The 16,812-nt window shown below is 40.2% G+C and overlaps 1 protein-coding gene across 3 annotated transcripts in view; it reads left to right on the forward strand.

Annotated features, from left to right (window-relative positions):
- The window catches only part of TMEM156 (transmembrane protein 156), a 62,343-nt gene extending 47,287 nt beyond the window's left edge, over window positions 1-15,056 (forward strand). Inside the window, exons 6-7 of one of the 3 annotated variants that reach the window (XM_012499654.2) lie at window positions 9,867-9,969; window positions 13,323-15,056. In XM_012499654.2, coding sequence (XP_012355108.1) covers window positions 9,867-9,931 — 65 coding nt within the window. In that variant the 3' untranslated portion in view covers window positions 9,932-9,969; window positions 13,323-15,056. Of the gene's footprint in view, window positions 1-9,863; window positions 9,970-13,322 lie in introns of all 3 variants that reach the window. The other 2 variants (XM_003258585.2, XM_030801013.1) reach the window with 2 other exon arrangements.
- The last annotated feature ends 1,756 nt before the right edge of the window (window positions 15,057-16,812 follow it).

Genomic DNA, 16,812 nt, shown 5'->3' on the forward strand with positions numbered 1-16,812 from the left:
AAGAAGGCATAGCACGCTTTGTAGAAGGGCTATGGATATCAAAGAATCGTAAAAAACATTGACTGTCTTGAAGAAGGGATTTTGAAAACTATGCAAAAGTAACTCTAGGCCGAGTCTTTATAAAGAGGAGTTTATTAAGGAGTATTGACTCACATGATCAGAAGGTGGGGTCCTACAATAGGCCATCTGCAAGCTGAGGAGTAAGGAAGCCAGTCTGAGTCCCAAAGCTGAAGAACATTGGAATCCAATGTTCCAAGGCAGGAAGCATCCAGCACGGAGAAAGATGGAGTCCAGAAGACTTAGTCAGTCTAATCTTTCCACGTTCTTCCGCCTGCTTTTATTCTGGCCTCTATGGCTGCTGATTAGATGGTGCCCACTCAGATTGAGGGTGGATCTGCCTTTCCCAATCCGCTGACTCAAATGTTAACCTCCTTTGGCTACACCTTCACAGACACATCCAGGAACAATACTTTGCATCCTTCAGTGCAGTCAAGTTGACACTCGATATTAACCATTACAACCATTAAGTATTTAACCAATATTTATTGAATACGGACTATGGGCCAGCCATTATACTAAGTGTTGGTGATACAATGGCACATACCATAGGCACAGTCCCTGCCTTTATAGAGCTTCCAGCATAGTTAAGGAGAGTCTACTTGTGGTTGACATAGGAGAAGGGAAACTAATATCTCATTAAGCACCTTCCGTATGTTCTGTACTTTCATGCATATCATTTCATTTGATTTCAAAAGAATCCATTTTTTTCCTGATGAGAAAACTGAAGATAAGGGAGTTTAAGTAACAGATTCATAGCTGGTTTCTAACAGAGCCAGGGTTCAAACTCAGTTCTGTCCAACTGATGCACTTTCCAGCACGCCAGTGAACTGGGGGACTGGGGGTTCAAGCCACAGATCAAAAGTCTTCCTGCTCTTTTGCATTTAACACTGGAAACTGAGACGAAACATTTTCTCTATATAAGGTCCTAAGAGCTTGTGTATGACAATGTGAGTCATCCTCATTGTGGCATTGGCTGAAATTTTCTTGAAGTTAATGTGGGTGGGTTCTGAGGGAACATTAAGCAAAAGAAAACAGAGTTTTATTGTGAAAGAGAATTACTAAATGTCAAAAGGAAGTGGATGACCCCATAACTTATATTACACCAAAATAAAACTAATGGCAATGTAAAATTATAATTTGCAACATGTTTATGGCCAGTATAATAAAGACTAAGCAGGTTTTAACTTCCTGCAGATGAGAAGATAAATTACTGGTGCCAGATGTCCTGCAACCAAGCAAGATAACATGAAAATTTAGTTTTTACTTGCTTAACTATCTTATTTATGACTCTTAAAATACAGATTTAGGTTCATAAAAAAGGAAAGGTTACAGCCATCTGCTTGGTTACAGAATGGATCAAAGTGAAGAGGATGATTCTTTTTGCAGGAAGAAATTCACAAATGTGAAGAATCTATAGGCAGAATCGGATGATTTATTCTAGTTATTCATTGAATGCCTTTATGTGACAGGCATTTATGCCAGGTCCGGAAGAATTGATGGTAAAACATGTGCACATAAACATCTCCTTCATCTTAATATAGATTGTCCCTGCCTGAACCATCCCCCCTCTCCTGCCACCCTCTACAAACCTGCTCCCCTCCCACCTTGACATTGTCTCGTTAGCTCCCATCCTTCCCATCTGATCTTGGCTTAATTAATGAAGTTGTTTCAGACCTCCTGGACTAGGTCGATTCTCCTTATTACACACCCTCATAACACCGTACATCTTTCTTTGCAGCAACAATCACTGTTGCTGTTTTACATTTTTGTGTTATTGTGCTTTGTGTTATTATTTGATTAGTGTTTCTCCCACGAGCCAGTTGGCTCTTTGAGGTCAAGGACACTATCTGATGATACTCATCACTTCATCCCCAGCTCATAGCATAATGCATATATATGGGCACTTCGTAGGTACCCAATAAATATTTGCCAAATAAATACAACTCTACATTGACTGTGTTGGAAGAATGGCTGCTGCTGTCTTACAAAAGCCTTTCAAATACTTTCACCTCTAACTTATAACTTTTGATTATGCCTATCCAAAATAATAAAAAGAAAATGGTTAAACACTTCATCGGTTTTATCCTTTGGAGTATTAAAGATATCTGCAGTGTGAATTAACCATAAACTGAATCAGTGGCTCAGAATATTGGCAGCTGTCAGTTCAAGATTTTTTTTATTTTTTAGTTAATCTGAAAAATTTTGCAGTCATTTATTTTCCATCCTCATTTTATTTTCACATTGACTAGACTTGGAGCAGATGACTAGTTTTAGGATCATTGTTAATAACAGATGGAGCTTTGAACATGGGAGGAAGTTGGCACCTTGGATAACAGAAATCTATTTTAAGCGTCCGTAATTGGTTCTGTTAGCCCTAAAAGGCTACTCGCTATCTTGGGCTTACAGAAAACTGTCAATGTTTTTATGTGATGAAAAGGTCAGAATGATGTATAGCAATATTGAAGTTCTGCATTTCTCTGGTAATAAGGAGACTGGAAGGTTTTTTGAAGCCAGGTCACAGAACTGAATAAGAATCACCAAAACATCAGAAAATTTTCACAGCTGTCTTGACCTAAGTAATCTATGAAGATTAACCTGAATTCCTTCATTTTTGGAGAAGCTCTTGTGAGGAAACCCAAGTACTTTGTGAATAACAGTTTAGACATTTATTACCATAGTTTCCATGAAGAGTCATGATGGCTGCATCTCCCAAAGTGTGATGGAGAAAAGAAGGAGCTAGGGGCATCATTTCCAAGGTCAGCTACCCATAGGCCTCCCCTGCTGAATATATATGGCTCCTACTAAATTCTGTGCATGCCCCCTGGGAGGGCTTAAAAAGATGCTGGTGAAAATATTTTTTGTGCTTGATAGTGCTTTCTATTTTTCCAAGTATAATATACCAAAATTCACAGTTCTCATCTCATTTTATCCTTACCTTTATTTTCCTCCTTTTAGCCTCAAGGCAGCCACACTAGCTTTGCGAAAGCCACAGGGAAGTGATCTTGGTTGTGCAGGTGTCAGTCCCCACTGCCAAAACTTTGAATGGAACGTGTGGGGCAAGGCCAGGACTCTGCCAGGATTGGCTGCTTGGCCACTGCTGCCCACAAGGCTGCACAGATGCCTCATGACGGTAAATCTATCTGGTCCAGTGCTTCCCTTTAGGCCTGGGGACTTAGCCTCCTGCAATGGCAGCACACCAAGAAGGATCCATTGTATAATGCAGTTCACACCAACAGGTTTATAAAACCTCAAGGCCAGTGCATTAATCCATAAAGAATGATACGATTGAGAGAAATACAGATCAAACACTTCTGACAGCAAATGTGCATTTTCTCTCCCAAGACAGATCCGTGTGGGAAGTCAAATCACAGGAAAGAGTTGTTGGTTAGGTCTTAAAATGCATTCCCTTGCCAGTCCAGGTGCAGTGGCTCACACCTGTAATCCAACATTTCAGGAGCCTGAGGTGGGAGGATCCCTTGAGCCTGGGAGGTGAAGGCTGCAATGAGATGTGACTGTGCCTCTGCACTCCAGCCTGGGTGACAGAGCGAGACCCTGTCTCAAAAGAAAAAAAAATGCATTCCTTGGCAGACAGCTTGAGACCTTTCTCCCCATTTTAGGGGTAGCCTGACAAGCTCATTTAACAGAAAGGTTTTAACATTTAACTAGCTGTGAATTGGGAATAATTTTCTGAAGATGAATTTGTGTGTCTGTGTGCTGATCGTGTGCTGATTTTATAGATTAAAATCAGAGGACCATTTTATTTTTCTTACTCCCCAAATCATGGGTGGCCCTCTAGAACTGCTCCTTGAACTGCCTGAACCCATACCCTGTTACTGAGAAAAATGAGGCACAGAGGCGTTAAATGATATTCTTTTGATCATTCAGCCCATATTTGTTGAGTATCTATTATGTGTCTAAGGTAGGTTCTAGGGAATAAAACAGTGCCCAAAATACAATCTTTGTGCTCAAGGAGGCAGACAAATGAGTAATTACAACAAAGTTGGGTAACGTCTCTATTTGGGAAGTGGAGGGCACAGAGGGACATATACTGTGTGATCACCTCACCCTATTTACTCCTTCTTGGTTTTTTTTAAAAGTTACTTTTGGCTTTCCAATTTAATAACCGTGTAAAATGCAGTTTACATGGTTATTATCTCCAAAATTACTTATCTTATCTCCAAAACTACTGAACAAGTAGTTTTGGAGATAAGAGCATAAAAAAAATGGTTGGGGCACATTCCCTTAGCACTCAAGAGAGGCTGGCTAGGATGAGGAAGTTTTGGATGTGCCTTCATGGTGGGAGATGGACCTTGTCTTTGACATGAAAATCATCAGGACCAAAGTAAGAAAAACACCTTGCAAGTTTCCATTACTCAGTGGGAACCAAAAGTTACTTGGGAAAGATGAGTTGAGGTTAGATACCAGATGTCATGGATATAAAGCACCTTTGAAAAGTGATAGAAATTGTTTTCTAAAAGAAGAAAAAGAAGAAGCATCCGAGGGCTTCCTGGGCATGGTCAGGGATAGTGTGATAGGGGCTTTATTTGAGAGCATAAGGCATGGAGTTTTATTTTTAATCAGTTTCTACTCCTGAAAATCCATTCTGTTCACTAGATTCAGCCAGGTCAAAATTCAGACTGGGATTTAAAAAACATTTTTTAAGTCTCTTTGAAGTTTCTGAAAAGAAGTCATAGAAATGTTTGTTTCAGAGATTTGACAAATTCATGAAAAGACTGCCGTGAAGTTTTAAAATATTTCTGACTGTTCCTACTGCCTTAACTAGTGTTGGTGAATTAAAATTATTTGAAAGAAATTGTATTTCTTATGTAGAACTAGAAAAAATTTCCACCCATTTTAGCTATTCTGAAGAAGGCATTAAAATGACATATATCCTACCTTTTTGCCTTTTAATCAATTTTTAGAAGTTTTGCTATTACCATATAAGTTACATGACTTTGGATACTGAAAGAAACTGAAGATAATGCCCCACTAGAGAATTACTTTAGACTAGGCAATCATTGTGACAGGCAATCGCTTTCTGTTGTAAATTACAGTTATATTTTATGCTATAAATACCAGCAAACACCAGCCAAACCAGCAGTTTGGCTTTTCAACCAAAAGAACTCTGTTAATTTCCTTGGATAATTATTTAGTTTCATGAATAGGCTCTTTTGATATCTTAACCTTCATAAAGAACGATCTCAGCTGGGCCCAGTGGCTCAAGCCTGTAATCCTAGCATTTTGGAAGGCCGAGGTGGGCGGATCACTTGAGGCCAGGAGTTTGAGACCAGCCTGGCCAACATGGTGAAACCCCACCTCTACTAAAAATACAAAAATTAGCTGGTGTGGTGGTGCACGCTTGTAGTCCCAGCTTCTCAGGAGGCTGAAGCAGGAGAATTGCTTGAACTTGGGAGGTGGAGCCTGCAGTGAACCAAGATCGTGCCACTGCACTCCAGCCTGGGCGACAGAGCCAGACTCTGTCTCAAACAAGAACAAAAACAACAATAACAAAAGAACAATGTCAAATGTTAAATTGTGGGTTATAAGATGCTTTGATATTTGCATGGTAAATTCATTCTGAAGCTTTAATGTGTGTCAGAATCAACTTGGATGTCTATAAAAATCCAGGCTCCTAAGCTTCTATGAAGAGAGATTCTTAATTCAATAGATCTGCAACATGCATTCTAAATAACTACCTCTGTTGATTTTCAGGCCAAGGGTCTGTGAGTCACTGTACTTACCAGCTTTCTGTTGTTGTGTAACCAATTACCACACACTTAGTGGCTTAAAACAGCACACACTTATTATCTCACAGTTTCTGTTGGTCAGATATCTGTGCATGGCTTAACTGGATCTTCTGCTTAGGGTCTCATAGGCTGAAATCAAGATGTCAGCTGGACTGTATTCCCATCTGGATGCTATACATCTACGCTCACTCGGGTTACGGGAAGAATTCTTTTATGGCTGTGTACTGAGGGCCTTGGCGTCTTCCTGGCTGTCCACTGGAGGCCGCCCTCAGGTCCCAGAGGCCACTTGGCAGTCACCACCAGGAGTCCCTCTCCATAGGCATTTCACAGCATGGCAGTTTGCTTTTTTTTTTTTTTTTTTTGAGACAGAGTCTAGCTCTGTCACCAGGCTGGAGTGCAGTGGCATGATCTTGGCTCACTGCAACTTCCACCTCCCGAGTGAGTTTAAGCGATTCTCCTGCTTCAGCCTCCCAAGTAACTGAGATTACAGGCATGCGCCACCACGCCCAGCTAATTTTCATATTTTTAGTAGAGACGGGGTTTCACCATGTTGGCCAGGATGGTCTCCATCTCCTGACCTCGGGTGATCCTCCTTCAAAAAGTAACAGGAAGAGAAGTTCACAGGAGGATGTCACCAATCTCTAAGACATAGGTATTTCCAATGGTATTTAAACTGTTGCAAGACCAAAGATATTTCCTAATTCTATTTTTGAAATAAACATTATTAATAATATTCAAATCCAAGAAAGGTTGAGTCTAAAATGAAATCAGCCTGGATGCAGTGGCTCATGCCTATAATCTCAGGGCTTTGCAAGGCTGAGGCAGGAGGATTGCTTGAGCCCAGGAGTTTGAGGCTGCAGTGAGCCATGATGGCACCACTATACTCCAGCCTGGGTGACAGTGCAAGAGCTTGTCTCAAAAAAAAAAAGGAAAGAAAGAAAAAATAAATAAATCATTGAGAAATCTTACTTGTGTATATCCATGCAAAAATCCTAAATAAAACATTAGCAATCCAGTAGCACAGTTTAAAAATAACACACACACACACACACACACACTCCTGCCTGATCAAGGGGGCCTATTCCAGGAATTACAGGACAGTTTAGCATTAGAAAACCTCTTACTCATCATCCTATTTATAGATGTAAAGAGATAAATGGTTGGTTATACTAAAAATGCATTTGACAAAATACAATGCATTTTTCATTAAAACTTCTAATAAAAATAAGACAAATATATACTTCCTTGACGTGATAAAATGATAAAATATATTTCTCTCAAACAAACAAAAAACCCCAGAAATATGTTTAATAGGGAAACACTAAAAGCGTGCCCTGCCAAGCCAGAAATTTTCCAGGTTGTCCACTACTGCCATTTTATCTACCATTGTATTGGAAGTACTAGTCAACACAGTTAGTTAAGCGATCAGAAATACAAAGTTTCAAAATTGGAAAGAATAGGTAAAATGATCACTTATTTTGCAGATGATACAATTGCATACCTGGAAAACTTAAGATAATTCCCTAAAAAAAAGTCATAAAAAAGAAAAATTCAGTAAGGGACAGGGTACAAAAATATTTTAAAAATCAATAGGATCTACCTATTTAAACAATAGGTAGATCATTGAGAAATCTTACTTGTGTATATCCATGCAAAATCCTAAATAAAACATTAGCAGTCCAGTAGCACAGTTTAAACAATAACCAGTTAGAAGATACACTGCATTTAAAACAATTGTAAATAGATAAAGTAACTAGGAAGAAACTTAATAAGAAATTTGCAAGATCTTTCTGAAGAAAACTTCAGTAAAATGCTGCTGAGTGACATAAAAATGACTTGAATAATGGAAAAGTGTATCATGTTCTTGAAGAGGAAGACGAATATATAAAGATGGTAATTCTTCCGAAATAAATAAAAATAATATCTTTTGAAATAAAAAGTTCATTTCAATATCCCTATGAAAAGTAAACTGTGAGTAATAACCAGGAAAAAATTGAAATAGAAGAATAGAGGAGAGATATTCATTCCATCAAGGTACTGGATTACTAACTGACTGGTATTGGGATGACTGAATACTAATTTAGGACAAGTTAACTTAATCAAGATCTCACACTCACATTAGGGTGACTTAAATGGATCAATGATTTTAATTTAAACATTAAACTATAAAAGAAATAGAAGAATCAATGCTACGACCCATTTATAACTGCGAAATTGGTCTTTCTAATCATGACACAAAACTCAGAGAAGAGACTCATCAAATTGACTATGTGGAAAAAATTGTACACAGCAAAAAAACTATCACAAGCTAAGATAAAAGACTAACAACTAATGGGCAAAATTATTTGCAGTTTATCGAGTAAGCAACTAATTCTGTAGTAAATAAGGAGCTTCTAATAATTGAAAAACAGACCACAATCCAGTAGGCAAATGATGAAGGGTAAGACTGGACCGCCTACAGAAAAGGAAATACAAGTGGCTGGTGCTTACACACGTGAAAGGCTGCTCAGGCTCATTCAGAATAAATTCTTCCAAAAACAGTTTTTTGTGTGTGAGCCTACTATGTGCCAAGAATATTGACCTTCTGGATATAGAAGGCAGTGAATCCCTCCCCACTACTCCTCAGGAAAAAAAAAAAGAAAGAAAGAAAGCAAGAGGCAGGGAATGGTGGCTCATGCCTGTAATCCCAGCACTTTGGGAGGCTGAGGCAGGTGGATCACTTGAGGTCAGGAGTTTGAGACCAGCCTGGCCCACATGGTGAAACTCCGTCTCTACTAAAAATACAAAAATTAGCCAGGTGTGGTGGTGCACACCTGTGATCCCAGCTACTCAGGAGGCTGAGACAGAATTGCTTGAACCCAGGAGGCAGAGGTTGCAGTGAGCTGAGATCGCATCATTGCACTCTAGCCTGGGTGACAGAGTGAGACTCTGTCTCAGAAAAAAAAAAAATTCCCAGAGAAGTTTCAACAGTATTTCTGTACCAGTGTTTGATCATCTTCATGGACAAGAAGCATCATTTTCTTGAATACACTAAATCTCCCTTTATGATTTCTCTTCTTAAGTAGCAACCACCCAAACTTCTCTTTAAATTGTAGGTCACTTCGGCTGGGCACGGTGGCTCACACCTGTAATCCCAGCACTTTGGGAGGCTGAGGTGGGTGGATCACCTCAGGTCGGGAGTTCCAGACCAGCCTGATCAACATGGAGAAACCCCGTCTCTAGTAAAAATACAAAATAAGCCGGGCATGGTGGTGCATGCCTGTAATCCCAGCTACTCGGGAGGCTGAGGCAGGAGGATCACTTGAACCCAGGAGGCAGAGGTTGTGGTAAGCCAAGATGGCACCATTGCACTCCAGGCTGGGCAACAAGAGCGAAACTCCGTCTTAAAAAAAAAAAAAAATTGTAGGTCACCTCAATTTCACCTGTGTTCAGGGTTTTGTATCAAAAGTAGAGATATCTATGAAACAAAAACTCAGTTCTCAATATAAAAGCTAGAAAAACAAGACCGTGGATCTTAGAGGAATGAACGAGATGCCATAATGTAGGAAATAAAGTTTCATCTTCCATCTCAAAGTCGGCTGAGGATAATATTAGAAGAATTTTATAAAATCACACAGTCATGAGCAGGAAAACAGATTAGAATTCATTTAATTTGTAATTTGCTTCTTGGTAAAATTGTCCCTGAGATCAAAGACATCATTAATATTCTCCTTAGGGACATATTTCAACAAAATGTGATAGAATAAAATGTTTGCAGTCAGTTTCCAAACTAAGATTCTTTGCTTGCTACTTGACACTGGACTTTAAATTTGTTCTCTACGTTGTCTTCCTTAAGTATGCTTCAGGTCTTTGTGCCCAGGACGTAGGGTGAGGAGTTGAGAGAAATGGATGAAAGGTGTTAGAGAGGTAGGCAGGAAAATTAGTGAGGGTAGAAAGTCCCAAAATCCTTTCTAGAGGTAAGCATTGTTCTCTTACTACACTTACTACATTAGGATAAGCATGTGTCTTTTTGCTGTTTGCTTCATATAGACTAAAACAGTTCTCCTTCTTAAATAGCAGAGACCACGCAGAGGCTGCCTTTGGATCAAGTCCAGGAAGTGCTTCCCCCAATACCAGAACTATAAGTTACTTCCACAGTGCATCAGTGAGATCAATATACACGGTGAGTGATGATTTGGCTTTATCGACTTTATTCATTATAAACACAGATAGATTCAAGGATGCACAGTTGATCCCAAACTCCATTTCTGTCTGGTAGGAGGTAGAAAATGATGAATTTGCAAAGTCAGTTCATATGAATTAGATGACATGAAATAAAATGACTATTTTCTCTAAGATCTAGGAAGGATCAGTAGATGGATCTCTTAGTCTGTTAAACTAATCTCTTAGTCTTTTAAACTGCTCCTGAGATGTTAGCTTATCCCTTGGCCCTGTTTTTCCTGGAGTTGAGCTATAACTTAGACTATGAGAAAATAGAGAATGAGATGTGTAAAGCAAACTGCCTCCTCCCCAGTTATTGAAATAAAAACTTCTCTAAATGTAACATCTGATAATCTAAATTAATGCATATTGATTTCCATGTATTTAAGTCTAAAAGTATGGTCAAAATTGTTGAAATTTTTTTTATTCATTCATCAAACCTTTCTTAAGTAGCAATTATGTTAAAGGCACTAGGAATAGCCATTGTAGGGGGTATAAAAATTATAACAGGGAAGGGGAGGGAAACTAGCATTTATTAGCATGCCCCTTATTGTGCTTTGTGGTAATTGGTTATATCATTTACTCTTCAGAATACGTGGGTGGTTATCAGTCAAGGTCCTATCAGGAAATTGATATTGTACTCAAATTGAATAATTTGAGATGAGTTTAATGAAGTGCATATTAAGCTAGAGTGTGGGAAAAACGAAAGGGGAGAATGCAGCACCCTGAGACTAGGAATAGTGGGGCCCTGCTACTGTCTTCAAGACTAAAGGGGAAAGAAACCCAGAGAGACAGAGACAGAGACAGACATGCATGCATGTACACACACACACACACACACACACGCAGTGTGTGAAGAGGGCTGTCCGACAGGAGCTGTGACATTTGGTCAAGGGACACTATAGCCTGGGGTCACCCTGAAAAGAGAGAATAACTATGCTAACTTTGGGAACTCTTTTACACTGTTGGTAGGAAGAGTATAGCCACTACAGAAAACAGTAGGAGATTTCTCAAAAAACTTAAAATAGAACTACTGTTCCATTCAGCAACCCGCTACTGGATATCTACCCAAAGGAAAATAAATCAGCTCAGGGTGTGGTGGCTCACACCTGTAATCTCAGCACTTTGGGAGGCTGAGGTGGGCAGGTTGCTGGAGCTCAGGGGTTTGAGACCAGCCTGAGCAACATGGTGAAACCCTGTCTCTACAAAAAATATAAAAATTAGCCAGGTGTGGTGACACGTGCCTGAAATCCCAGCTACTGGGGAGGCTGAGGCAGGAGGATCACTTGAGCCTGGGAAGTTGAGGCTGCAGTGAGCTGTGTTCATGCCATGCCACTGCGCTCTAGCTTGGGAGACCAAGTGAGACCATGTCTAAAAAAAAAAAAGAAAGAAACAGAAAAAGAAAATAAATCACGATAGCAAAGGGATACCTATACTCACATGTTTATTGTAGCACTATTCACAATAGCAAAGATATGGAATGGACCTAAGTGCCCATCAACAGGTGAATGGATAAACAAATGTGGTGCATATCTACAATGAAATATTTGCCGTAAAAAATGAAATCATGCCATATGCAGCAACTTGGATGGGACTGGAGGTCATTATCTCAAGTGAAGTAAGCCACGGACAAAAAGGCAAATATCACATGTTCTCCACTTGTAGGTGAGAGCTAAAAAAATTGATCACATGGAGGTAGAGTGGAAAGATAGAGAACAGAGACTGGGAAAGGTAAGTTGTGGGGAGAGGATGAAGGGAAATGGATTAAAGGGTACAAATGTCCAGTTAGGTAGAAGGAATACATTGAATGTCTGAAAGCACAGTAGCGTGACTATAATTACACAAAAATGTATTGTACTTGGGTGACAGATACCCTAAGTATTCTGACTTGATCACTAATCACTATGCATTATATACATAGAACAAAAGTTAACAAGTACCCCATAAATTTGTACAAACAAACCCCAACTTTGCCATCCTCTCTTCCTCTAATGTACTAGTACTCCCCCATTGGCCAAACCCAGCCAGAGCCAGAGGGCTCTGGAGCGCAGTGGAGGCAGTTATGTAAGTTGGCCTCCCAGGGCATCAAGTAGGGTGGAAATGAGTGGAGGGCAGCTTGGGAGAGGCAGCCAAAGGGATCCAGCGTAGATGGCTCAATACGCCAAACTGAAACTAAGTGCCAAGGATCTGTCTGTGTTCAAGGTTTAAGAGAGGCAGGTCTTAGTACTTTGGGTCTCAGTGCAACCAGGATCTGCTGTTGGCTCAGAAATTCCTAAGTAGCATATAGTGTAGTCATATGATTGTGTCAATGAAATATTACTGGAAATTATTACGCTTGAGACCTCTCATTCTGGTTGTTCATTCTGGGATGCTTATCTTTGCATCTGAAGAGTTCCTTTTTCTTTGTTCATTCACCAAATGATTTTTGACCACCTACTGTATGTTGAGAATCCTACTCATTGGCAAAAACAACAATATAGTCAATGGAGGAGTCAGATTAGAGAAGCCCTAATTCCAATAAAGACCCAAGTAACATGATAAAGGTGTTCACATGGGAAGAGAGGGACTTGGGGAGCATGATAGAGAGACTCCTCCTTCAGACGACATGATGCCTCGCCTTTAGATGTTCAATAAGGATTTGTTAAGTAAATGAATAAATCCCAATTTCTATATCTCTGTGTTAGAATCATGGAATGTTATAATTGAAAGAAGCTGGCATGAACACTTACACTTTCATTTGATAGAGAAAGAAAATAAACCAAACATGCTGTAGCAGCAGAGGTTAGAGGAGACTCTAGGTTTCCTTGGTCCTAGGCTGAGAAGTTTGTTATCACTGAGCACATTGTCTTCTTAGGGATATAATGGGGGGTGCCATGGCGTAACACAGAATCAGCCCTGGGGTCACCCTGAAAAGAAAGAATAACTGTCCCAACTTTGGGAACTCTTATACACTGCTGGCAGGAATGTAAACTACTATAGCCACTACAGGAAACAGTATGGAGATTTCTCAAAAAACTAAAAATAGAACTACTGTTCCATTTAGCAATCCCACTACTGGGTATCTACCCAAAGGAAAAGAAGTCATGGAAGGGTGCGGTGGCTCACGCCTATAATCCCAGCACTTTGGGAGGCTGAGGCGGTCAGGTTGCCCTGAAAGAGCCCTGAGTCAGAGACTTGAGGACAGTTTTTGGTGGTCTTATAAGGCATAGTTTTAATAAATGGTTTTAAAATTGTTTTCTACCAGTTCTAATTCAAGTAACACTTAACAAAATTTTTGTGTGAATAATATTTTCTTGCTTTTATTTAAATCTTCAGAATATCCCTGGGCAACTTGGACTGAGCCCTCTGAAGAATACTCATAATTTTATTTTGTGTACGAGTAGACTGGAAAATGTTTGTGTCCAGCCGAGGATGCACAGTTGGAAAGCAGGAGGAATGCTGACTGGTTGATGAAAACTGGCTTAAGAGCATTCATTCGACCCATGAGATCAAGGGAACAAGAGTGTTTGCAAGAAGCCATTATGAGTCATGGAAAAAAAGATGATGAAACCCATGGAAACAGCAAGAGAATTCCTACTCTCTCTCTTCTTAAAAAAAAAAAATCTATCATTATACAGCACAGAATGGAGTCAAGATTTTAATTTTGAGGAACCAAAAACAGGATCAAATATGAAAACCCTTTCTTTTATTGGGCCACATTGTAGATGCTGATTTGATAATTTTTTCCTATGCAGATAGATTATTTTTATTTCACAGATTATTTAAGAGGGTCTGGTTGTTTGTTTATATGTTTGTTTGCATTTATGAATCTTGCTGCCTTTTGGCACCAGGATGTTTTTAAAAAAATTCAAAGAGGCTGGGCGTGGTGGCTCATGCCTGTAATCCCAGCACTTTGGGAGCCTGAGGTGGGAGGATCATGAGGTCAAGAGATCGAGACCATCCTGGCCAACATGGTGAAACCCTGTCTCTACTAAAAATACAAAAATTAGCTGGGTGTGGTGGTGCACGCCTGTAGTCCCAGCTCCTCAGGAGGCTGAGGCAGGAGAATCACTTGAACCTGGCAGGCGGGGTTTGCAGTGAACCAAGATCACGCCACTGCATTTCAGCCGGGCGCAGAGCAAGACTCTGTCTCAAAAAAAAAAAAAAAAAAAAAAGAAATCAAAGATACCAAAATAAAATGAATTTAAATAAAATACTTAAGTACTTAAATCTAATAGCAAAATGTTTCCTTTGATTCTTTTGGCTTTCATATTTGTTATAGCCATTATTAATGTCAAGCATAATTATAGTTATTAATGACAATAAAAAAGCACATATAGACAAGAGGGCAGCTCTTAACATTAAAATATAAACATGCTTTTCCAGAGTTAAGATGGAACTTAATCTCCTGGCCATCATTATATGGTTACAATTGCTTATCTGAGTTGATTTACAGGGTTAACTGCAGGGTCAGATTTAATAATCAGTGATGGGGTTGAGGACATGCTGCCCAAAAATATGGCACCTTGGCAAATTGAATTTTTTAAGCTGAAGGATTTGAGAAAATGGCAAATTTTAAGTGGAAATATTACTCTGACCTTCCTTTGCCACCTTTCTCCCCGGAAGCAGGTAATAAAACCTTTGCTGACCTTCCTCTAAAACACATCATAGGACCTTCATGTGAGAGGTGCTCTTCCTATATCCACAGAGGAAAGGCGGTTCCCTGTCTCCCAAGACACAGAGACACAGAGGAGAATCTGAACAAACGGGCTCTGCTAATTTTCCCTCCATTTATTCCTATTAGATCTAGTACTCTTTTTGCCTGATCATATTTCTGCAAGTCTCTCTCCATTCTTCATCAAACCTACTACTAAAAACACTCAAGTGTAACTGTTTCCTCTGATCTTCACTTCCTAAGGATGGCCCTTGTGTTACGTAGAACTTGTTTAAATAAATCACCATGTTTTTCTCTGGTTAATCTTTTATTATAGAGGATTCAGCTCTGAATTTAAAAGGGTAGAAGGAAAAGATATTTTTCCCTTCCTACATAAGCAATCTAACAGGCGTGAATACTCCAGCACACAGAGGTTTTTTTTCTGGTATTCGATTTTTTTTTTCTCTAGATCACAAATTGAGATTCTAATTGTAAAATTTAGAGATTGAAGATTTGGCAAACGGAATTATAGTAGTCTCACTTTTTCTTGTCTGTGTATCCCTAAATAATAGGTGAGTCAAACTCAGGTCTGGGATTTTTCGGCAGTAGTGTAGGGGCATTACACCCTATGAGGTATGGATATTATGCAATTTCTCAGAAGCCAAATTATTGTTTCCCTACACATCACCTCTTATGTTCTGACAAATGACTTAGAAATCAATGAGAACGTGGCTTGCAAAAAGCATACGTTAAGCTTCGAGTCCAGTTAAATCGTGGCAGCTTTCAGGAAGCTAATTTCAGCTATTCATTAAAATAATCGACTTTTAACAGATACTGTGAAGCACACAAAGATGTAGACGGTCTACTCTGCCTACAGAGAATTTACACTCTGGCAGAGGAGACAGGATGTGTACGCCACTGGTGAAAATCCTGGACACAATATGGTAAGCTAAGTGTCAATTGCAGGATGCATGCTTCCTGCTGAGAATTTACAAGCCAATAGGATCACTTCTAGTTGGGAGGAATTAGGGCAGGCTTTTGAGCAGGGTTTTGAAGATGGCTTTTCCTGATTTCTCAGAATCACCAAACCTCTCAAATATACACGTTCTCAGCCCCCATAGCCCTTTTCATACCTATTACTTTGTCATTATTTTTGTGGTTACGAATTAATGTCTGTCTTCCTCTCTAGACTGGAAGCTGCATGAGGACAGGGAACATGTCTGGTTCTGCTCACCATAATATCTCCAGCAGCTGGTAAGGTGTTTGGCTCACAGTAGGTTCTTCATAAATATTTGTTGGGTAAAGAACTAGGCTGGTTGCAGTGGCTCACACCTGTAATCCCAGCACTTTGAGAGGCAAAGGCAGGAGGATCACTTGAGGCCAGGAGTGTGAGGCTGCAGTGAGCTATGGTTGTACCACTGCACTCCAACCTAGGCAACAGAGTGAGACCCTGTCTCTGAAAAATAAAAAAGACCTATTTATCAAGCCTTCACTCTACATCTGGCATGGGCCCCGTGTACTCTCATTTCTTCCTCACAATGATGCCTTGAAACAGGTGTCATTCTCTCTGAGGAAGCTGAGGCCAAGGGAAGCTCACCAATCCTATTGATTGATATGCTTCAATCTTAGGTTGGTCAGGCTGCAAAGCCTGTGCAGCTTCTACAATCTGCCCTATGGGGTAGAGACAGGGCAAAGGGAGAAAAATGGATGGAGGGCGTGTCTGAGAGAAGTGGCTGCGGCTGAGAGCACTCAAAGATGTCTTCAGGGAGCGCAAGGAGGCTGGGTGAACTGGGCCCTGGAAGAAGTCATCTCACTGGTTGCTATGTGGTCACTGGCTCTGTGTGCCTCCCCTAGCCTGGCAGTTCTGTCCCCCTCCCCATACAACTGGCCCCAGTAAAAACCAACCAGTGGTCCTTGGTGCCTGGTATGATTGATGGCTTCCCATTGACACCACTAGCTTTTCGTGTACTCTGCTTTCCAGTTGGTTCCAAACTTGACCTTGCCCCACCCATACCCCTCCCTATGACTTGTGGCTGAGTCCTGTGTTCGTGGCTCTCACTGAAGGCTTTCCTCCCCAGCTGTAAGCCACACTCAGCTCCTTGACCTCTGCATCCTGCTAAGCAGCCAGGTCCCTAGCCTGCCATTCAGAGAATTCAGGTGTAGATTGAAGAG

The sequence above is a fragment of the Nomascus leucogenys genome, chromosome 20 (genome assembly GCF_006542625.1).
Source record: "Nomascus leucogenys isolate Asia chromosome 20, Asia_NLE_v1, whole genome shotgun sequence".
Taxonomy (NCBI): domain Eukaryota; kingdom Metazoa; phylum Chordata; class Mammalia; order Primates; family Hylobatidae; genus Nomascus; species Nomascus leucogenys.